Source organism: Chamaea fasciata, unplaced genomic scaffold (assembly GCF_029207755.1).
Source record: "Chamaea fasciata isolate MVZ Bird 193981 ecotype frontalis unplaced genomic scaffold, bChaFas1.0.hap1 SCAF_14, whole genome shotgun sequence".
NCBI classification, from domain to species: domain Eukaryota; kingdom Metazoa; phylum Chordata; class Aves; order Passeriformes; family Sylviidae; genus Chamaea; species Chamaea fasciata.
The window spans coordinates 10,382,435-10,406,663 of record NW_027094099.1 but is presented as its reverse complement, the minus strand read 5'-3'; the positions used below and the strand labels follow the sequence as shown (position 1 = coordinate 10,406,663).

General features: G+C 38.2%; 1 protein-coding gene across 2 annotated transcripts in view; it reads right to left on the bottom strand.

The window, feature by feature from the left end:
- Positions 1-24,229, bottom strand: part of TRPM7 (transient receptor potential cation channel subfamily M member 7) — a 51,470-nt gene that overhangs the window by 20,970 nt on the left and 6,271 nt on the right. For both annotated transcript variants that reach the window (XR_010723091.1, XM_066196762.1), the window contains exons 2-14: positions 10,400-10,479; positions 8,906-8,944; positions 8,247-8,445; positions 6,878-7,091; positions 6,214-6,338; positions 5,437-5,608; positions 4,481-4,655; positions 3,626-3,749; positions 3,003-3,075; positions 2,618-2,718; positions 1,652-1,786; positions 800-853; positions 82-222 (exon numbers count right to left, since the gene is read on the bottom strand). Coding sequence is in view for 1 of the 2 variants with exons in the window: in XM_066196762.1 (XP_066052859.1) it covers positions 82-222; positions 800-853; positions 1,652-1,786; positions 2,618-2,718; positions 3,003-3,075; positions 3,626-3,749; positions 4,481-4,655; positions 5,437-5,608; positions 6,214-6,338; positions 6,878-7,091; positions 8,247-8,445; positions 8,906-8,944; positions 10,400-10,479 (1,632 nt within the window). In the remaining variant the exon portion in view is untranslated. The remainder of the gene's footprint in view (positions 1-81; positions 223-799; positions 854-1,651; positions 1,787-2,617; positions 2,719-3,002; positions 3,076-3,625; positions 3,750-4,480; positions 4,656-5,436; positions 5,609-6,213; positions 6,339-6,877; positions 7,092-8,246; positions 8,446-8,905; positions 8,945-10,399; positions 10,480-24,229) is intronic.

Below are 24,229 nucleotides of genomic sequence, written 5' to 3'. Positions count from 1 at the left end.
CATGGATTCAATCTTTCTACAAAACACAAAGGTTTGGGTTTTTTCTGGAGAACCAATGGACTGTTACCCACGTGCACCTACCCGATTGTTCCCACTGAGACTGTTGTATATCGCTCTAAAGCGTTTCCTTGTGTAGGTGCATCTGTAGGTTCCTCCCATCAGATATTCAATAACCAGTCCCACATCAATCAGGTTGATTTTATACCCTGGAGGAAGATTTCCCTAGGAGTACAAAAGGTATTTTTACTTTTTCAAGGTATAATGTGAAACTTGCTTAGAGTGTTTCTACATGTTTTATCACAGTTCTAAATAGTAAATTTAAAAAAAGAAGCCTTTCATGACAAAAAAATCCTCCAACACAAAACCCTAAAAGCATTTACACGGCTCAACAGTTATTATTTTTAAAGAAAGACCAGGTAATACCTTCTTTTCTACGTAAACTCCCCTAACGGAATAGATACTCATTCCATTGGTGGGGGAGGCACTGGGGGCTTTTTGTCTATTATTTTAACAGCCAAAATTTCTCCATGCTGTGAGCATCAGCTTTCAATCCCCCCAAGAAGGAAAATAATCAAAAGAAAGATGAAAGACAACACTCTTTGGGTTTAACATCTTTTAGGCAACAGGGCACCAAGCATACCACGTAAGTATTGTAAACTACCAAAATGTCTGCAAAGGTAGCTTAATACTTAAAATAAAATTCAATTAATAAACTGCAGATCAAATTGATAGTCAAATACTAGTAAGTAACAAAAAATAACCACTACTTCGACAAATTATTACATGGACAGATTTTTACCTGTTTGACATCTCGAACAAGATGAAAGAGTGTTGGGTTAGTTGGGCCTTGTTTCTTTATAACAAAAGAGAGGGAAAGTTTGGAATGAGTAATTAGCATACAACAGCAACACCATAAGAGGTTAATCTTAAAAACTAATTTAGAATATAAAAATATAATAAAATATAAATAAATATAATTAATAAATAAACTTCTCAAGGAAGTTTATTTATTAGCTAAAGAATTCAGTGTTTTTTCTTTTTTTGTCAAAAGCACGTAGCAAGACTATTAACACAGACCTAAGCCATGTTTGTGTACTACTCACATCAGCTAATTTTTGGTGGAAGGTTCTTTGTTGTGTCTTTGGATACTGTTATCAAAATTACCTTGGAATTCTTAGACCAACACCTACAGCAACAAAATTTTCTAAGTAATAATTAAACTATGCAGGTTGACAAATTAAACTCTTTCTAGAACTATTATGATATTAACTGCTACAGACCAACTCTATCCTATGAAGCCCTACAGATATCAGATCCTGGGCACAAGTCTCACCCACGTGACTTTCTCTCATTCTCTTCCCCACTGTGGTTTGCATACTTTAGGTGTCCACAGCAGAGCTGCAATTTTCCCTTTGGTGCCTTATCCCCTCTGTCAAACACAGACGAATCCCCTGCTGACAGACAATTCTGGTGCTGCTGGGGCCGTGCACAGCAGCCAAAAGCAGCCACTTCCCCACTCCAACCTTGTGCACAGGAACCTTCCCTACCAACACCACACAACCTCCAGACTGCTGCATACGAGCCAGGACACAATAGGCTGAGCAACTAAAAAACTGCTCTAAAAGGAGCTAAAAAGCAATCATTTACTTACTGTGTTATAAAGTTCCTCCAGCCTGGGAATTGTAAGAAATTTGTGCATGCTAACTCCATTTTCAATCAGAAGTTTCACAAATGCAACTCTGTCCATCACGAGGGCATCCAACATAGCCTGTTCCAGGGAGCCAACCTATAAAAAAGAAGCAAAAAGGTAGAGCCTAGAGAGTGCCAGTAAAAAGGTGAACTTAGTGTACCAACCTCTTACATGTCTATAAATATGTCACCCTCAGTTCCGAATATCCCCTGAACTTCACACAATTACAGGATGGGAGGATACCCTGAAGACTTGAACTGGTCCATAGGTACTGCCTACTGAGACAGTGGGACTAAGGAGACGTTTGGTTTAACATAACTGAGGTGCTCTCATAGGCTGATATCGGATAAAACAAAAAAAGACCTAAAATATCTAAAGCACAATTTGCTTCAAAGATGTTCGAACCATCATGGCAATCAATAAGCCTTACACAGTACGTTCTTCTGACTGCACACTCAATAAGCTCATGTTTTATTTTTACAGTAATAGGGAGAAAAGGCAAGAGCCACCAGGTAGTTCTTAAACTCATTTTCAAACTAAAAAACCCAGACATTTTGTCCCTCTCTCAAAAGACACTGCAGTGCTGACAATAGTGCATTTTACTAGATGCTTCTGAAGAACTTTCTATGGCCATGCAACTGTAACGAAGAAAAAGCATCTGACTAACATGAATTCAGCTTCCGCTTTTTGTAGTGTATTTTCTCTCCTAGTTATTCAGAACAGTTAGCACATTTCTAAACGTTTTGGACCATTTTCAAATACATAATAGCAAAGCAGGCTATGCAGTACACCCAAATTACTGTCTCAAAATAAACGTGTCAGCATTTTAAAGTCTCTCTCTACAAAAGTCAAGATTCATCCTTTACAGTAAATAGTGCTTTTCTCTATTAGGAATTATCATTCTGTTTAATCCAGACCATTACATACCAGCCATTGTTGCCCATAAACAAAAACGTGATTTTTGGCTATGTCAACTCTGTCCCATGCGAGTGTAAGAACAAGCTGGTCAAATGCAGATGCATTCGTGCCTTAAGAAGCAAACACAATGAAGAAAATTTAAAATTAATTATAATGGAAGATAATAAACATTCTTGCTTCCTAAAAAGGCCACATCAAGCAATCCACCACAAAATTATGTTGCATATGTCATCATTTACGTCATGTTAGAGCATTTTACAATGAGAACACAGGTACTTACTTATTTGTTTTAAACCTTATCATTTCTATTGGTATTTCATAAATAATCCATCATGTGAACCACTTATAAATAATAGCTGGAGGTTCCAAATGGTCTCAAAAAATTAAGTCTCACCTTTTAACAAAGCTGTAAGTATTGCAACATCAATGTCCTGATGTTCATCTGACCCAATATGAAAAACCGTGATCTGTCCAAAATGGCAAAGCATGCAAAACATATTTGAAAGTTATTTTCAGGCAAAGGTGATTGACTTCAATCTTTTAAATCTTTTTCAATTCTTGACATAAAAGATACCTTATCTTCAATGCAATTTGAAGCCTGTCTATGCTCAATTTAAACATTCAGTGTGCATTGTTTTGTTTTCTTAAGTAGGAAACTTCAATTAATTTGAACTTCTTTTCCTCCAATGATTACAGTTCACTGCTGTCTATAACACAGTGTCCTGTTTAGCTCTCCAATCCATTACAGATTATGAGATTGACCTGACAGCAAACAGCTAGCTGAATAAAGTAATTTTATATCTTACACAGCACAATGTGATTCCAAATGAGACATCAGTCCCTGAACTCAGGCTACACATAACCTCTACAAAGAGGTTTTGCTTTAAGCGTACAGTGATAGTATACCTTTATTAGTAGTCATAACTAAAAGATCCAAAAAAAGAAAAAAAAAATTGTATCATATATCCACAAATGCATGCACCTTGCACAAAAAATTTTATGGCAAAATCTACTTACAAGTTCTTTTTTTTTCATGCATTCCAGCAGTGTCTGAAACAAATGAACTGCTTCACTTTGACCAAAGTTAAATGTCTTTTTGATGGTTGAAATGATTTCAGGCTCAGCACCCTCAGGAACATTCCTGAGATTGAAATAAACAAGCAGGAGAACAATTGTTTCAGATGAACAGTAAGAACAACAACGTGTTTAATTAGTTTCAACATGTCCATTCAAAGTCCCGCTTGTTGCTGTGGCCAAACCTTGGGTAACCTTTAGAAAGAACTACAGGTTACTTAATCTACAATCCTATACTGCTGACTCCTAGAAGTAACTCAACTCTCTCTCCCTTTCCTTCCTATATTGAGTTCTGAGATATTCTCAGCTGAAAGATTTTGACACAAAACAATAAGCAGTCACTCCTCTGAGTAAGACCCATTTGTGATCTTACCCTGGACAAAGCTGTTTGGTTTACAGCTACATTAGATCCCTGCCTCCCGAGGTCCTGAGGCAGCCCCTGCAACAAGGGCCCAGAGTGTTTGAGGATTTATGCAAGCCTGACAACTAACTAGAAATCACCAAGTATTGTGGAGCCCAAGCACACCCCTTTTATTATTTGAAGCTACACTCGAAACAGGCAAGCGTTTTCTGCACTAAACAGAAAAAGCTCTGGTACAGATTCATGAAGAAATGGTCTCAAAACTCACCTGTGGATGACAGTCATACATAGATGTCATGCATCTGTACATCTTGTCATTTATCTGCGTGTTACTAGAACAGTCTGGACACCATCCTGTGCTGTGTGCTTTGGGATGACCCTCTGTGGTCCCTCCCACCCCAAGCCATTCAGTGGGCATGTGACAGTCTGGCACTCACCCCCCCTCCTCTGTTTGCTTGTGGACATAGGCCAGGATGTCTGCAGCTCTGCCAGTTCCTTCACACACCACCACAGGCACTGGAGGGCTCTCCTGGAGGAAGTCTAGAACTGTGAGGATGACATTGGGGCCACCTTCAAACACAAGTGCCACCACAGGCACACCTTGGCCAATTCCTGGAAAATGGCAAATAAATAATAAAACACAGACAATGCCGTAAGTATACGGTGAATGCTAAGGCCAATTTTATGCATTTAATAAATCAGGTTTGTCCTTTCTATTGAATCAACATTAAAATGCTGCCTGCCAGACATTAACTGTTGGTAAGGTACAGTTTCAAGCACTTTAGTTCTAGGCTGGGACACAAGCACTGCCAAGCTGGTCACACAAAAGGATACTGCCTACAAAACAGAAGAGATTCTACATAGAAACATTCCCGAACTAATGCAGAAAACTGAAGAATTTTTCTTTATGGAACTCCTCTTTTAACTTCCCCCAATAGTTTTCAAAGGTGACAACACACGCACAGTTTGAGCATAGGTACATGGGAGCCCTCCACTGATGGGAAATACTGCAAAGGCATTCCTATAAGGGTCAAAATACACGTGTTGCTCCTCAACTCGGAAAACACCAAGCTGCAAACTGGGAAACTGCAAGTGATCAGTGTCAAAACCATTAATTAATCAGACCAATAAGGTGTGACAACACACCAAGACCTGATTTGTTTTTACAATGTAAATAGACAACTTCATTCAAAAAGGATTCTTCTGTGGTCCCAGAGAAATCATAAATCTACCAGCACTAACTAGGGTCCAAAGCAGCTGCTGAAATTTGCAATTTTAAACTTGAAGTACAAACAAAAGTTTAAATTTTTAAATTTTGTCATTCAGATGTTTGGTGCAAAACACCTTTTTCATCCAGCTGCAGTAACAGCCCTCAGGCACCAGAATTACTTACTTGCATGGATCCGTTGCAAATTAATAGTTTTTTCCAGTTCTCTTCGCAGTTTAACTTCTGCTCCATACTTTCCAACTGTTCCATCATCCACCAGAATGAAATGGGAATGGAGGTTATTTAGGACGTTTAGTTTACTTAATGGATTTAACAAGGTCTGATATGGAGCAACCACCTAAGTGTAAGCACACAACAATGTCTTTACTTGCACAGATTCACACTTGTTTCTGCAAAACGTAACTGGACACAAGAACTGGTGGCTCAACAAGAAGCACTGATACATGTAAGCATGCCTTGGATCAGGATACACCAACAGCTGCAGCTCTGCACTTTGTGCAGGGAAGCAGATAATTGTATTGCTAAAGGATGCTATTCTGAAGGCTAACAGAGAAAAGACCCTTTGAAAAGGTGCCTTTGGGGAAAATTTGTGACTTTCTCTGGCTAACAGTAGCACTCAAGACTACATATTAAAATTTTTCAATTTATTATCCTCTCCAAATGTGAATTCTCTTTAATACTTTAGCATTTTTGTTATTTGATTCAATAATACCGGGTGGGGGGGAGGGGAAGAACTGTACTTAAGAACAAGCTCCCCTTGTAGCACGTTTGCATTTTGCAACTTGTTTACAGTAACGATCTTGCATAAGTCACAGATGTCAGTGTATCTTCATAGTAAAGCAAGTGTTTCAATGATGCAAAGCAAGGGAAAAACATGCTTGAGCAGATGTGTCAAATGTAAATGAGGTAAATCATTATTTCAGTTAGGTAATGCATCCTTACATCTCTTCCAACAAGGTCGTTTCTGTTTTCAATCACTCCCCACGGAGCAATCCCAATAGTGCAAATCTTTCGAGATGATCTGGAAGCGTGTTCTCTTAGAGCATCACCAACATGTTTTGCAACACCTGTTCACGCATAAAAAAATTCCAGTGCATTGAATGCCACATCTTACTAAGAATACATTTATTTAGGTAACTGAAACTTTAATTGTTGTATTTAGATAACCAGGCCTTTAAGGATCTGGAAACTTACTGATACACTACCAAAGAAAAGGCACCAGGCTACATGTACTAGGAGGAAACAAAGTCATTCAACAAAACAAGTATTAGCCTAGCAGGAACTTAAAGAGTTTCCAGCACATTACTGTACTTCATTTAATCACAATAACTCTTCCTTGTTTCAAACACAAAACCCAGAAAACAACCAACCAAACAAAACAAGGCCCAAAACCCAATCCCTCCATATGTTATTTCTCTTTTCCAGACAAAACAGTAGCCCACTTTCAAATGAACATGTTCAAAATGTATAATTTTAATTTCATTTGACCAAACTCATTCGAATTTACTTTGGTTTAGGATGAAGCAATGCATCCATACATGAAATTTTTTGGCTCTTATAAAACTGCAATTCAGTTAACTGTGCATGTTCTTTGCCAGTTCCTTACCTGTGTTCACTCCTCCAGTTATAATCCAGGCTCCTGTGGTTACTGCAGCTTTGATAAGACCTTTGCCAAGCAACTGTTTGATGCGTGGGTGAAGTTCAAATTTCTGCATGCCCCCATGGACAGATATAACAAGCTTTGGCAACTCCATCTGCCATTCTTTAAGCATAAGTTGCAGAATAGCTTCAGGCTTAGTGTCATATGACAATCGCACATACTGCAGGCACAAGAACAGAGTTTAAAGGTTCAAATGTGTAAAAAGAAGAACCAGAATGTAATTTCAGGATATATTATCCTACTCCTGGCTATGGAAACTGTAATTCAGTTTCTCAAAACACAGCAGATGCAACAAATGAAAAAGCTTCCTTTATATCCTCTGTAGTCCAGATGACAGAGTTTTGAAAGCAAGTTTTGGAAAGGATACAACAACAGAAAGGTCATGGTATTCCATCCTACTGGCACAGTGACCTAGAAAAAGACTCTATGAAAGCACTGGATGATCTCTAAATTAGATGAAATTCAGAAGTATCTATAAAAGCTCTGCCATCTGCTGGAGAGGCTTTCGTGTCCCCTAAAAGAGTTTCACAATTGCTTGGTTTTCCTTCCCTGTTCCTGGTAGGAAGGAAACCCACATTTTTCAACAGAAAATTTAAAAACTGTCAACTTTTTAACATTTACGTTTAACAGCATACAATTAACTAAATGGTTGATCAGCTACAATGCTGCCAAATCTTCAGTATGAGCTATTGCATAGAGGAGGGGACAGTAGGCAGAAATCTAACCCTTCCTGAATAAAGTTCTAAACAACAAAAAAACCCCACTACTCCATTAAACTGGTTTAAGCAACCACCCTTGCACTCTGCAGAAGGAAGAAGAAATGAGTGTGGGCAGCCTGGAGTTTCTGTGCACCTGGAAAAGGGTTCACAGCAATTTTAAGCTAGACTAAGTACAAAGGAAGCCCTACACTGCTATCAAGAACATGAAAGAACTGTGCCAAGGGCCCTTCTGTCCCAGGGATGATCTGACCCGGAGCACTGGACTGTCCCTGGGGCCTCTGCCAGCTGCATAAGAACACAGCTCCCTCTCTCAAGCACTTTGGTTTGACCACAGAAGTGTCGCTTTACAAGAACTCCCTGTAGCCTGTAACTGCACTAGCTTTAAATAATTTCTAGCACAACTAAAAATCTTTTACAAATAGAAAGAATTCAAATCACAACAAAAATGCTAGAATAGAAGAGGGCACTGGTTTGCCACAATAGAGGTGTTAATATTTTCAGTCTTCAATTACAGAAGTTAAATGAAGCATTCAGCACCAACATGGTTAGAATAAGGGAAAAAAAAAAAAAAAGAAACAACAAAACATCATACATGCCTTAGCCCTGTAAGAATGAGAGCCACCTTGAAAGTTGATGACACCATAAGCATCAGTAGAGGTCTGCTCTGTGTGTTTTTCCACGGACCATTCTTCTATTTCCTGATTGTAGTTCTCACCCAGCTTCACATCGGAGTATTTCATGGCCAGGCTGGCAGTGAAACAAGCGTGTTGTCTGACCAAGCGGCCACAGCAGCACCTGCACCCAGACAGACACCCAGAATGCTTTGGTCAATGCTACCATTGTAAGACAAAAGAACTGCCTTTATCTAGAACAGGAACGGAATAGATTTAGAAAGTAAAGACTCTAGACATTAGATAAACCTCTTTTCCAGAGCCAACCTTGTTGCCATAAATACTTAGAGCAATAGTCAATTACAATACATATTATTATGCAAAATACTGAAGCTCACTAAGGTAGCAAGCTGGAGGCCAGGAGAAATTGCTTCTTTGAAGCCAAGTAGTTTATATAACATTTATAAATCCATGACCTACTTATTGCACACAGTTCTTTAAACATTAGTTATACTGCTTTTATATCTAACCTTTCACCAACTTGTCACTCATAATATTGATCAAAACCTTTGAAAACCCTATTATGAAAGCACTTATTTAATGAGAAAATATTCATAAATATTGTAATTACAAAGGCCTTTTACCTGACAAGCTGCTGACAAATCTGACATCCTGGAAGGCATCTGTAAGAAATATTTAAAGTTATGACTAAATTTCTCACATAATTCACACACAACAGTGAGCAATTCACCAACAACCATAGGCCACTCTTAGAAACTGAAGGACAAAATGTGGTGGGAAAGTTGTAAAGTACATTGTAAGCTACAAACAGGTTAAACTGAAAGGGCAAGTGTTGAAGACCATTCTGTCCCTTGTTAAATGCTCTGGAAATTTTAACAGCTTCCTAATTGCTTTGTTTGCATTTGCAAATTTTCCATGTGCTGCAATTGTGGCTATAAATTCTAAAAGCTTCTCATGTCACATGATTTCACGGAATGTGGTGAATTATTTACAACAATTTGAAAATTCTACAGTGTTTAATTCTTTTTGTGTTTAAAGTACTTAAATGAAAAATAGTAACCTGCCCCAGTATAACAAGAGATTTATAAGTCTCTTTTGAGACTTTTAAATATATCTAAGTTGTTGGGTTTTTTTTAAGGAAAAGAGTGAAATAGAAGTTCTCCCCAACTCAGAAGAAAAGGTTTCTCAGCTGCTCTCACATATAGCTTAAGAAAAAAAAAAAAAGGTGATCTGAAATCCAAAATTACACCAGTAAACATTATGGGGAGACAAAATTGCCTTAAAAATAGCAAATTTAAATCTATTTTCAATTTGACTTTATTTTATCTGTGAAACAAATGTCGTGACTATACACATCAAACTCAATCATTGTAGGAGCTCTTAAATTATACCTGTAGCACTTGGTGAAAGTGAGCTAGATATACACTAGAGTTATCACTAACTTGCTTGATTTCACACCTCTAATTTAAGATAAGGTAAAAACAGCATGTAAGATATGCAAAATATTCTTAGCCTCAGCCTCCCCTCTAGAAACATATTTCCCCATTTTTCAGTCTAGTTTTCCTTTAAGAACTTACGGATGAAAAATAATTACACATCACATGAAACTGGAACAGTTATCATTTATCAATTTTCCCCAGAAGCAAGTATTTCTTCAGCCTTTCTTTTTCGAATTTTTTTCCCCACCCCAATTCTTGGTTTTCTTTATTCTTCTATGAATTCTTCATCCCTTTTGCCTACACTGTCAGGCTGATTTTCACACTTCACCCTACACTTACAATGATGTTTTTTAAATTCCAGTAGAGGATATCTCTATGAGACTTTCTGACTTCAGAAATTTCTTTTTCACACCCCTCTCACTGTAAACAGATCACAGACATCAGTAGGAGGAGAGGTAAGAAGCAGCAAAGGGAACAGGGGAACATTTCTGGGAGATTTCTTCAATGCCAAAGTACTTTCAGAAAAAGAAAATCCAATTCACAGAGCTACAATGTCCAGTCACAAAAGCACAAATCCAAGACAGTATTTCATACAAAAACCAGTCCAACTTTCATGAGAATACTGACTTTTTTAATATTAAAGAGCAGCAACGAGTTCTTGCATCATTTCTCATTTACCTGTGGGGGTCTTTTGAACTTGGTATAATATACACACACTCCCTCTTCGTGAAAGTATTTTCTATCCAGGATTTCTGGGACTGAGAAACAAAGAAAATGTAATAGTATTATGAAATACAAATCACATACCTTTGCAATGAAAAATGCTTTTTAAGGAAACAAGAGTTAGAATATGAGGGGTTTGCTCTCTAAAAAACTAACAAAACCACAAATTACCTTATAAAAGCATCTCACACATCTCTCCAAAAGGTGAGATAACCAGAATCATTACGTAATTTATATACAAATCACTTAAAATGAGAAGTAATATTTTTCAAAGGTAACATTCAAATAGCACAAATTTTAATATGTAAATAAATATGTAGCCCCCTCCCCCCCCAAAAAAAAATCCCATAAACAATTTTAAGATACACTGTTACCCTATCTTGCCAAGAAAGAAAATCAGGTAAAAAATTTTAAAAATTACCTGCACTAAACTGAGATAATACTAATTTCATCTATTTCCCTCTTCAATGAAGTAAAATTTTCATCTTGAAATTGTGGGCAAGGAACCTTCCTAACAACCCTGGCAATCTTTTGAACTGGCAATAAATAGGTCATAACCTAGGTTCATCAAGAAACTTTTCATTACAGTAAATAAAATTAATTGGGATCTCTGAACTGTGTTCTGAATTTAAACTTGAAACATGTTCTGAAACATGAAATTAAGGATGTTCAGTACTTTAAATGCTTACTATTCTAATCACTGGACACAATTTCATTTCAGTTGCTTTAAACAACCACAGTAACATTATCTTACATAATAATCTTAAGTTAGTTGCTAAACAACATGATAATGCATAATGTCTATGTCATGTTTCAGCAATACACTGGGAAAGAAATTCAGACAGGACTTTCAGAAATCAAAAACATGAAAAGAATCTTGGAATGCTAATTTGCATCTTACGCAATATTACTTTAAATCCTTACTGAGATTACACTAAAATTACTTCATTGCTAACAGCAAATGTACTACATTTACATTTTACCTTTAGATAAATTCGATAAATTTCACACTGTTTTATTTTACAAGAAGAGGAAAAAAGACTGATGGCTATTATTCACAGATATCTAATCAGAAGTCTGCAGAAGTGATATAGAAATTAAGTTTGGGGGTTTTTTTTAGATTACAAGAGAAATTTAAGCAAAGATGGATGCATTTTTCACACACTGCAATTTAAACTGATGTTGAAGATAATACAGAGACATTATCACAAGCAAGAATGCACCAGCTAATTTTAATAAAAACCCCCAGAAAACTGCTCCTGAACCGCCCATCTTCTTTCAAAACATTTCCCAGACTCAGAAGAACTTTCCTACATTATTCATCACAATCACCTTCCAATATTTTGCCTTAGTGAACTTTGATGGTGAATTTATCAAGATAGCAACAAACCGCTGCTCCAGATTCTGTCTTCACATTAAGAAGGCCAACAGCCTCATCCAAGGAGTAGGAAAAGTTGCAGAGTAAAGGCACTTCTCAAGACAGAAAGAAGGAGAAAAGATGCACAATCCACAGCAAAGAATCGTGGAAGGAAAAGCAAGACAACAGAATGAGCATTCACACAGTGCATTTTACACTTAAACTAATCCTTTCAACACCTAGAATAAATTAAATACCCAAGGTCATAATTTGCTGCTGTCCTAGCTCCTTTCCCTACAGACAGGAATGAATGCTGTAGCAAAGGAGAAAGAAGGCCGAGCAAGGGAAAAGTAGGATATTAAACATTATATGCAAACAGAGCATTGTAGAGGATTCTATCACACCATTTATGGTCCTTTTCCCTCTTTTTTGTTTGTTGGGAGTTTTTTGGTGTGTTTTCTTTTCATTCTCCTTTGAAGCAGAACAAAGTGACTGACCCTTAAGAGACTTGTGAAAGAGATCTCTTCCTCTGCTGTCCTCAGAATTCATCTCTAATCTTTTAGTGGCATCCCCTCAGTCCTTTGGAAAGGGAAGTGTACCATCTACCACAAAGCAGCTGAGTATTTCCTAGGACACCTGTGCCTTACAAGAGCTGGGCACAAAACAGCTCTCTCTCTTCTCTGCCTTTATCAGATGATTAGCACTGCTACAAAAACAAACCTGATACACGTGTATATGTACATTTATACATATCTCATACTAAAGGTGTATTTTTACATGTAGTAGTCCAAATCTTTAGATTCTTGTTAAGGTTTTTTTTAAGCACTGTTAAGCTTTAGCTTTTGCGAGACAAATCCCAGTTATGAAAGCTACTTTCTCTTGCCTGAGTCCCCACTGTTTACATGGGAATTTTTGTATTTAATTTCTTAAAACCGAACATTACTTTAACACATTACTTTAAGTTTAAGCTTAACTCTGGAGATCCTCCAGATTATAAAAAGATACAGAAGAGTAATTCAATACTTAGATGTTTCAGCCAGCTGGCTAAAACCACACCTTGAAGCAAGAGATCAGAGGGCTAACACGCTAGATGTTAAAATCCAAAGAATATAAACCACAAGCAATTGCGTCAATTGCTCCACGCAATATTGTTTTATTATTAAGTGGTGATCAAAGCTGGGGACGAGGAACACTGGTTCACAATGTGCAACACCACTTTTCATAATAAACACTTCCTCAAAAAAAAAAAAAGACCCCAAAATGAAACAACTAAACATTCATCAATTTTTCTCTTAAAGAATGTAATTTTAACCACTCATTGAGGATTTCTCTCAATTCTTCAGCAGTGCAAATATTTTCAGCACAGCATCACTACATCTACCAGTCCTCCCAAGTCAGTTATTTATGTAGAAGAAGCTCCGTAATGTTATTTAAACATACTTGGAACTTTTTGGTATAATTAGACTCTCTCTAGAAGCATGCCTGTGTGCCAATCAACCCTTATTGCAGAAGATTTTATACTGATTTTGCTAATTCTAGAGTCTTGTTTTCTTTTGAGAGAGGATAACAAAACCAAAATACAAACCAAGAAGAGAAGAGAACTGAGTGAAAGACACTTCCCATAAATGGGTAAAACCACATTTAGAATGTAGGAAGTACTGTCTTCCATGTAAATAAGAACTATTATTACATAATGTTCCTGTGATGACCAGAGAAAGGAAGATTTGAGGACACTGTTAAGTATTAATTAGTTGCAGCAGTTACCTCTAAGAAATACTTACTCATCAGCTAAAGATTAAGTTAAAATAGGAGATCAAGTCAGAAGTCAAAAATCAATATGCAAGTTATCAGACTGTTTAAGAAAAAATTGCCTATTCTTATTAAAGCTTTTTCATCATCTGAACAGGATACACAACTCCACCCCCCAAACTCTGTTTCCAGTAACAGGCAGCTCCTGTGCTCCAAGTGCTCTGTTTTCCCAGTGTATTTTTAGAAGATGCACTTTACACCATGGTTATGGCTAACATGGGTCAGGAGCCTTTTAGCAAAAAGCACAAGTAGCATCAACACAGAGATCTACTTTTCAACTATTTACTTTCTTTCCTTTCAAAACTGCATTTTGTGGGAAAAAAACTGAGCTTCCCATATTTTTTCCTGTGCATTCTCAATCTCAAGCTAAATAAAATTTAAGACTTACAAGAAACTCTTAATACAATTTATATTATTCCCGAACTACCTTCACTTTTCAGGTGAGTCTAGGAAAATTTCACCACATTAAGACCTCTCAGCAGACAATGCTGGCAGGATCTTGTCTATACACATAAAATTTCTCAACTTTCACCTTTTTGGACACACAGATTTGATTCAACCATCTAGAAGAGATATACTCACTCTGAGATCATGATTAAAATAAATACTTCACACTATTTTAAATAAATATGTCGTCTCCCAACAGTTTCTCCAATGCTGAAATAATTCTAACTCGTATTTGAAACAAAATTTACACAAGTACTTGCTGAACTGCAAACTCAAGAGAATGTGTCTAATTATTTCCAACTTTTGGAAGTATCTAGATACCAAAATAATCCCATGCCCTTTTATAACAGGTGGAAGTTTTACCATAACCATTTTAATATTAGCTATGTTTGATTCAGCAATAGCATTAGCACTCCAGAACTCCAATAACAGAGATTATTTAAATGTACCTGCTCAAGATTTATATGTTATCTTTACTGAAATTCACACTGGATACCTTTAGCAACTCTCTTTGTAGAATGAAATTTTCACCACAAACTATAATTTCAGGTTTTGCATACAGCAGATGCAATAAGGAAAAAAACAAAACAAACAAAAAAACCCAACAACCATCACCAAAGTACATACAGTATGAGATCAGGTCTCGAAAATAAAAAACCAACCACCTACCACTCTCCCCCCTTCAGAACACATGTTTTTAAGAGCCTCTCATTCAACTTATTAAAATAAGAAGACAATTACGTTCTACCAATTGATGCACAGCAATATGGCAAAACCTTATCAAGCTATTGTGAAATTCTTGAAGTCTATTCAACAAGCTTGGTCTGAATTATTTTCTCTGAAGCAAGTAAGCCTGCCTGCTTGGGAAGATCTCAAAATGACTTGCATGATTTTCAAGTAACACAGATATGACAGGTATAAATAATATTTGTAGCTGGCAATCCTGAACTTCTTCATGCACAAAGGGATCCCAGTTTGTTTTTTTCTACTCTTTTCTGATACTGTATACTGTTGTAAGATCATAAGTCACAATATTGTAACAATATTTGTTACAAAGCCAAAATTTAACTTTTCCCAGCTATATTGCCCTGGAGCCTGCAATAGCACATAACAACCCAGCAGTTCTGACAATTTTTCAATAAAGCTCCCCACAGAATCAGGAAACTGACCTGAATTAATAAATAATTTGCCAAACTGTGACCTTTGTGGAGGACTGGTAATGGGGATTTCAGTTACTGATTGCATAGACTGAGCTTCAAATTTAGAAATCATATCCCTTTCTACACCGTCTCATATTTCATCTTTCAAATCTCTGCTTACACCCTATGGCAGTTCAATACATGCAATACCTTCTCAAGGAAAAGATCTGCCAGTTTTATTCATCCTTTATTTAAAAATTAATATAGAGTCTATATTCTTTCTCCACTGCCTCAAATTTTCCAAAAGGTTTGTTTTCCATCTGGACAGAAGAAAATACAGGAAAGTTTCAGCAAGCCTAAAAACAAGAAGACACAGTGGAAACTATGTGCAGCAGGAACAGTCGTGCTAGCACTGCCGCAGAGGAGTCCTATCTGTCTAGGTTGCTTAAAGCCAACAAGATAAATTTCAAAACATTTCTAAGAGACACAGTGTACTAAGAATGTCCTTTAGCTTGTCTATTCAAGGAATTGTCCCCTGACAATGTTTCAACTTGAAGTTACTGCTTCTTATATAACTATACATACCACACACACTCTTTGTGACTTACCAGACGATCTCTTATCTGAGAAACTCACTCCATTATCCAAACACGTGCTACGCCATGGGACTGACCTGTGATCCTGCCCAGACCAACCCCAGCCATGCACTGAGCTCCCGCAGCTATAGCTGAAAGGCAGAAATTCCAGACAAACCTCTGTCTTATGACTTTTGTGCTAGATACATTGAATAAAGCCAAACAAAGCCAAACAACCGTGATAAATACAATATCCAATTAGGTTAACGCATATCAAGTAGTTTAGAATTCACAGAGCTAGCCAAAAGACACCACTGTCTACCTACTAAAGAAAATACTTAAAATTTTGTATTAAAAATACAACAGATTACATCTCAGTTCTTCAAGGAAACATTTATCATTTGAGGAAACTCCTCAAAACTTCAGCTAACTAAACAAATAAGCAGATGGAAGAGAAAAAAAAAAGGTTAGGTAGTTTAATGCCATACATTTGCTGCCATTTGTTTTAAACTCCTGACTCTGTCAAACCCCAGGCATTTAATTTACTAGCTTTCCCTTCAATTTAAAGTTGCATGCTTCTATAATTTTAGTTTGGGGGTTTTTGTTTTCTTTTTTAAAAGAGAGGGGAGAAAACAAAGCATTTAGCCAGCTAGTATTATGAACTATATTTAAAAGACTCTTTGACACAGAATAACAGTGCTGTCTGTCCAGAGAATGCACAACACACACAGAGCACCTACAAAACTTGTTCCTGAATCAGTATCTACAGTATCTACAAATCAGTCAACCTCCATTTTTTGTACTAACTTCCACAGAAAGTACAGATATGTGCAATACTTGAAAGACAGAGGCTCAGACACTATCCCAATGCCAGAAGATATTTATGCAGTGCTTTAATGCATCCCTGTGAAGAATGTCACTCTAAATGACAAGGACTGTGCTTTAATCTTAACTCTTGTTTAATCCACTACACATGAAGATTTTAGCAAGGATACCTGCTGCATCAAGATTATTTATTAGTCTAAAACTACCAGCTTCATCTACAAGATGTTGTTGGGGTTTTTTTAGGTTTTTTTTTTGTTTTCCCAAATGCACTGGCACATCTCGTCACACAATGTGACCAGCTCAGACAGACAGACAGACCCATCATGCACGAAAGGTGTCTCTGATATGCTGAAGATCCTGTTCTGAACAGAACAACTCACCAGGCTTCACTGGACTCCTAAGAAAGCAAACAGCTCCAGTTTTGCCGATTGAAAAACTTCTCTAGTGAAAACATTACTGCAGTCCTGAAAATAGATTGTTTGACAGAAAACAAAAACAAAAACAAAAACAACACAACTACAAAAACCAAAACGGGTTTACATTTAAAAAAAAATGTTGAAGCAAGCAAGGAAATAGGGCAGTCAGAGAAAGCCTTCTGTGAATTGTGCACATGGGAAGCAGATCTCAAGTGAGCCAGAGAGCAAAGATAAGAATCTTCATCTCAATGGCTCCCTTAGTGCTGAAAACAAACCTTCAACAATCCTATTTTTTATTAAACAGTTCAGGAGATTTACTCTGAACAGATTTCACAGCAATCCAGGTCTCTAACAGAGTAGCTATTGTTTCATCAAGTTCTTCTCTGACGTAATGAAGCCACCACAGAACTCCCTGAATCCACGTGCAGTTTTGGATGCAAAGAGTAATCAGGATTTGTCAAAAGGGATTTTTACAGCTCTCTCAAACTTGATGAATACTATTTCAATCTGCTATTTGGAGAACAGGCTGGTTTTGAGAGAATAATTTCACTGTACAATTACAACGCACATAATTCAGTTTACGGATTTTTTTTCTGAAGACTCATTTAATTAAGAATACTCTAAATTCATGAACAAAAATTAAGCATCATGAAGTGGTGACTTTTAACCCTGATGCACTAGAATAAAACCCACATACCTATATTTTTGGTATATTTTTATTACATTCAAACTCAATCCGCTTTACCCATATTGTTGGGAAAGCTATCTTCTAACTGCAATACAGGTTTGTCAGAGGAGAATTCAGAGTAAATGCAGCATATTTTAAAATAAATTTGTTTGCTTAATAGGTTACAGTTTGTGCTGTTCTGCAGTTAGACCAGACATAAAATTACTCTTTCAGAAAGTATTAAAATTTGAAAATGCACACAACATCCACACAAGGCATAAAATAAATATTAATATACACCTAGAAAATATTTTGCAACTGATTCTACAGTGTGAGATAGCTGAGGTCAGTACGGAATGGACCATCAGTTGATTTCAGATGACAAGCACCCACTGGTGTAATTTCAAACTGGCTTTTTCTCAGCTGATATAACACTAAACACCTTCAGAGCTAAGTGCCCGATTATACCAGATACAGTAATTAAACTTTCCAAAACCAGAGACTCCCTGACACTGTGTCAGCACGGCAGATGGCAAGCTGTTCCTGAACATGCCTTCAGAAAAGCCGAGGGGAAGCAAAGACAGAAATGCATTTTAATTTTTATTTTCCAACAACTTTCATTGAAAGAATTTGGAATTTTGGTAGGAAAAAGAAAATACAGCAGAAGGTAAATCAGTTTCATGGCTGTGAGCTAAAGTAAATTGATTTCTAAACAGTTTACATTTGCAGTCCTCCCAACTAATGAAATACCAAGCTAAAAAATTTTAGCCCTGCTAAAGAATCAACAGGTTACTTCGTCTGAGTCCAGAGACCAATCGCGTTTTGATGTGATCCACAAAATATTTCAAAGCATATACTGAAGTTAAGACCTAGAAGCAACAAACCACTGAGTATTCAAAGGAGATGAAAATAATTCTTCACTCCCTACAATTTAACACCATGGATGAAAGAAAAGAATAGAGGAAGACTGTGTGGTTGTAACTACAAGAAATACAGCTACAGCTTTTCAGCCAACATTTTCACTCTTAATGTTCACTTTGCTCAAATGAGATTAAAACGAAACGAAAGTCAAACAGAAAAAATAATGGCAAAGTACATAGGAATGTCTGCAAGCCTGTCATACAGTGCCTGCTTCTTTCTGTTAGGGTTCCTCACTTAAAACCCACTCTTAATTATGTTGAATGACCCATATAAACCAACCTCAAACCTCCTACATTTTCAAACATCTAGCCTCCTTTCCCTTCGTTTTCCACAGCGATACAACTGTGCAGTCTGCATCCCCCTCACCTCTCGCAGCACCCGAGACTGAGCTGCAGTCTGCCATCATCCTGACCTTACCAGATGCAGACTGCAAGCCTACACACTGGCTTAAATAGGACCAGCAGGAAGGTAGAGTCAGCATTCCTACTCACCAACACACAGAGGACGATGCCAAGTCTTTTTCAGACGGTCAAAACATTTCTGTGGGGACGAAGGCTGGTGCCTCTCCCTGGTGCTTTCCACAGGGACGGATGGGACACACCATGCTGAGCTCCCTGGCTAACCAGATCTATCTACATCAAAGTATTCCTTTGGTTCATACCTCACACTTCTGGCAAGTGCTGGGCTTACCCTGCACGTGCCACAGAGGGTGTATGAAGAGACAATCCTATGAACTCTGGATTTATTTTTGGAAGAAATGAGGCTTGGAGCATGGTTTCAGCAGTAAAGCAACTCACATAGTCTGGATCCGGTTGCTGTCCTCCTCAAGCAACCTCCAGTCCCTTCCCCATTCACACAGGGAATCCAAGCCACAGATGCAAGAAAGGAGTTAGTGGTGGCCACCTCTGGAAATAAAGCAGTGGGAAAGGGCTCGTGTGACCAGCCAAATAATTAATCCTGCCCTCAGTTTGCTTCTGCTTTGTTCCCTGATGAGAAACCTCAGCTCTGGCAGCTGTTCTTAGACAGCTTTACAGGCTGCAAACCCCCTCACCTCGTGCAAAGGATGTACTTCAGCGATATTTGAGCTGCAGATTTAAGGAAAGTCCTCCCTTTCTAGTTCATTAAGTGCACCAGCATCTGATTAAATCAGTATGTGCTGAAGCACATTACAACTACAAAAGCAAACTGGAAGAGTGGATGCTGTTTGTCCTGCTCTACCACTTTCTTAGCCTGTTCACTTTACAGATCTGACTTATTTTTCATGTTGTACAAAGAAAGACACTTCTCTATTATCACAGCAAAGATTCTGGTGCCTCCTGACTTAAGTAGGCTATTATTAACTCACTAGAGCAATGGAAACTTGTTATCACTATGGGATTTTTGACATAGCTGGCCTCAGACAACTCTCTGAATATATATTTTAAACAAAAGGAAGCCTATGCCCACATTAATTATGGCAGATCAATAATATTTCTCTGAATAGCATGAGTGAGAAGGAAGAGTGACAGAACACACTAGTGGGAAGATGAAATGGGAGACAGCACCAGACCACTGCTACGGGTGATGAAATTTCACAGAACTTATGTTTAGACACAGTACCTACAAAAACAACTTTATTGTCATAATCAAAACTACTGAAACTAGGAAAGAGGCCCATCTGCAAACACACAACCAAAGACCCACCTGAAACAGATCTGGAATTTGGGGTTCTCCCTGCCTGTACACACGTGCACACCGATGTGCCAGTATTTGTTAGGCACACTAGGGGAAGTAATTGTTTTGGTCAACTCTTTAGAGTGATTAGACTTCTTGGGAGACTAGACCAGGCTGGAGAAAGGAGGATGAGCTGGCATAAAAGCAAGCCAAAACAAGAATTTGCTATAGTTCACCTACTGTCAAATTACAAAGACTTAAGCATTTTAAAAGACAGCTCATAACAAAGAGCTACTGGATTCAGTTACACTTGCAGTGCCTGTCAAGACAAGGCAGCAGCTCTCCTCTCACAGCCAGCTCAGCCTGCAGCTGCTCAGTGCAGCCCCACCTCGGGGCACAAGAACCCTGACAGCATTCGAGAGACATCCGTGTACCTACACTCTTATCAGAAGATAAAGTTCCCACTAAAACTATTCAAGTAGTTTCTGTTTTCTGCTCTAGAAAAGTGCAAAGAAGAAACTTAACCAGGTTTGTTAAGGAGAAGTGAAAGCAGCTAATTACTGTCTGAAATAATATACAGTGTTTATTTAGGCACTTCTTAAATTTTCCACCCTCTGCTTTTGAGGGTTGTTTGAGTTTTTGATGCTTTCAGAGGCTCTTCTATGTTTAATACCACAAGTCTAAATAATTACTCAGAAACTAAATACATTATTTTTAGAAATAAAATATCTCCCTTTTTTTTGTTTGGTTTGTTGGGGTTTTGGGGGGTTTTTTTGGTTGTTTTTGTTTGTTTGTTTGTTTTTTGGTTTTTTGTTTGTTTTTTTTTTCCCAGGGTAGGGGAAATAACTAATTAAATGATATTGAGAGACCACAACACGACTTCATACGGAAAATGTTTTCTATTTATGGTAATTTCTTCCAGCACACTAAATTCCAGTAGAAGTCACCAATGCTGAGTGGTATGTGGCACAGTGGCCTGTCTAAGCTGTACTGAACTAATACCTGGGACAGGCTCCTTCCTGGCCTGCCAGGAGAAGAGTGAAGACAGTCATTCTAGAGAAACAAAAGACACCAGTAGGGAGGTGGAGGTCCTGGCAAAGCCAAGAAACACAGGAGAAATATTTGCTTTTACAGATGTAATTCTTCAAATTATAAAGTGAGGGTGCAGTCAGAGAAGACAAGCTGAGGAAGTTCCTACTCTGCCCTCTCACCCATTCTCCTGCTGCTTCTCCCCCACCTGCAGCTATGCCAGTTATGCACTCACCCGTTGGGGAATTGATTGAGCTCCCTAAACCAGCACGTTACTCTCAGGGAAAGAGAGAAAAAAAAAGCAGGTAGCTTTAATGTCAAAATGAACAGATTCAGATGCAAAATGGACAGAAAACTAAAGTGCAAGAAAGAATCACATGGCCACAATCAGGGTGGGAACAAGGGAAGTAGGACACCCCCTTTGGTAGCAGAAAGATACTGGGTTGGCAGAAGAGCTGAGCTGTTCTAAGCATATTGCCAAGGTACATCAAAATAATCCCCAAAAGCATGCAGGCTCTAGGCACCCAGGGAAAGACTGCAGATCTATCACATAAAAAGATTTAATTTTTTTTTATGCACATGCATCCTAATATACAGGAAGGAAAGGAAGTTGAGATTGTATTTCTTTATTTCTCAGAGAGCTGCCAATGAAGCAAGAACATATTGCCTAAGGTCATATTTTGGAGGGGCAGATACCTTCTGTTTAAGAAGACCATTCTCATCTGGCATTGAAGATTTGTTCTAATTCATGGTATAATTAACATTCAATTCCTAAAACATTAATTACTAAAGATTTTTCTTGTTCTACATGCAAGATCTTTGTATTCGTCAGAAACCTCCCAAAAACCCAGTAATGACACCCAAGAGGATAGCCAAAATGACTAACCTTATCTCAGTTGTGCTAATTTTTCTACATCCTCTTTGCAGAGAGAAAAGAGCTGCTCTGAATCCCCCCTGGTCTCCACTGAGCAAGCCTGGGGACTCACTGCCTAATTAGCTCTTGTGAATAATCTTCCCCCCCCACCCCGGCAAAGTCTACCTGTATTCTGCAGATTGCCTGTGAGCAGAAAACATCCTTCTACAACCTGAAAACAGGATTTTTCTGAAGGCAGAAAAGCTTCTGTCTTGCACACTTTCTACACCAGGAAGAAAGCACAGCCCAAGGTTTACTGCATCCAGCAGAGTCCTGTGATTATACCAGAACCAAACAGTTCCCTCCTGGGCCAGGAAACACCGAGCACAACCAGAGGATATATTCACACAATGACTCGTTTGTCAGCAGCCTTCAGCACCGCAGAATGTTCACCTGTAACACAAGCTGGCAGCACAAACCAGGACAAGGGTGATGAGTGGTTTCTGTCCTCTTTCCCCATATAAGCAACATAAAAAGGCCACATTGTTTCACTAAAGCATTTGAAACAATTACGGAGAATTTAACGGAGAAGAGTCCCAGAGTTGCACAGGGAGCAGTAAGATTGAGAACTGCGTGCACACTAATGGTAGGTTTTCTACACTTGAAAATTTAAAAATTATTTTTCTGAATAGTTCTTTTCTAAGACTAAGACCAATTGCTTAATGAAGCAAAGGCATAAATCCTCATCAAGAGCATTTCTGAAGTTGCACAAATTAGAAGGGCAAAGGTTATTTAAGTGGATATTTCTGTTTTTCGATGCCTCTGGCTGCAAAGCCAGTTGATGCCAGTTTAGGAGGTAAAGTCCATCCCCACCTCCCCATCCGTGCTGAGTGCCCCTGGCTGAGGCCAGGTGAGTGCTCACAGGGCTGTCCCCAGGGCCAACCCCCAGCAAAACCATGAACACCTTCAGCAGCAGAAACAGGGTCAGCCAAGAACAGCCTGCGAAATCAGGAGGACAGAGCCTCTTCCAGCCACTTCTGCAGCCAGAGGCAATGCCACACCAGATAATGCTACTTCCTAGACAGTTCTCTAGGATATTTGTCAGCTAATCAGTGATTTATTATTCTTTCCTAGTGCAAGGTTACTACCACAAGCAGGAGCTCCTCCTAGATCAATCTCTTTTAAACTCTTTGTCCAGAAGATCACCTTCAGCCACTTTAGCTGAAGTTTTATTAAACTTGCTTTATAATAGGATTCTGCACACTACAGACAACAATGCAGCCAGGGAACACAGGAGAAACTGGTAAGACTGACATTTAAAACATCATTAACTGCACCTACTCTCGTGTAAATTAACTGATTTTTATAATTGAAGAGAAAGTTGATTAACAGTTCTGTAATTACACAACTGGTATTTTTAGGCTCTAATCATGTGTCACTTAAGCACATGCATAATTTAAGCTATCCAGGTGACTGAAGTTATGCCTAAAGACTTGCATGACCTGCAGCAGCACCAGGGACAGGCTTTGAAAGGAAACAGCTTTTTCAGACTGGCTCTAGCCACAAATTAGAATACTGCATTACACTCACAACACAAAGCCAATCCACATGCAATTTTAACAATGCTGTACAGCAGCACGACTGTCTTTGATCCCATCCACATGGCTGCTGTGCTGAGCTCTGGCAGATATATTAGTAGAATGCAGCTTTGGTTTCTGCTAACTCAAAGAAACAGGTTCAGCTTCCTGAGAAAATTGAACAAGAATGGGAACAGCACTAAGAAACAAATATGCTGCATGCTAAGAACACTGAGGAAAAAATCCAGCAATTTTCTGTTACATGAGACAAGTTACCAGCAGAGAATCATTTGCCAACAGAAATAACCTGATGGGAGGGATCAAACTCATCTTGGTGCAGCTCAGTTCAGAGGCAGACTGGAGTACAGCATATCTGGTAAAAACAAGTGATCTTGAATCTGTTAGAATACATTCAGAAAACCAGGTCAAGGAAAACATCCTCTGTGAAAAAGAATTTAGATACAGGAGCATTCAAGAACAGCCACCATGTGCTTGCAGTACAATTAGACAAGGCTAC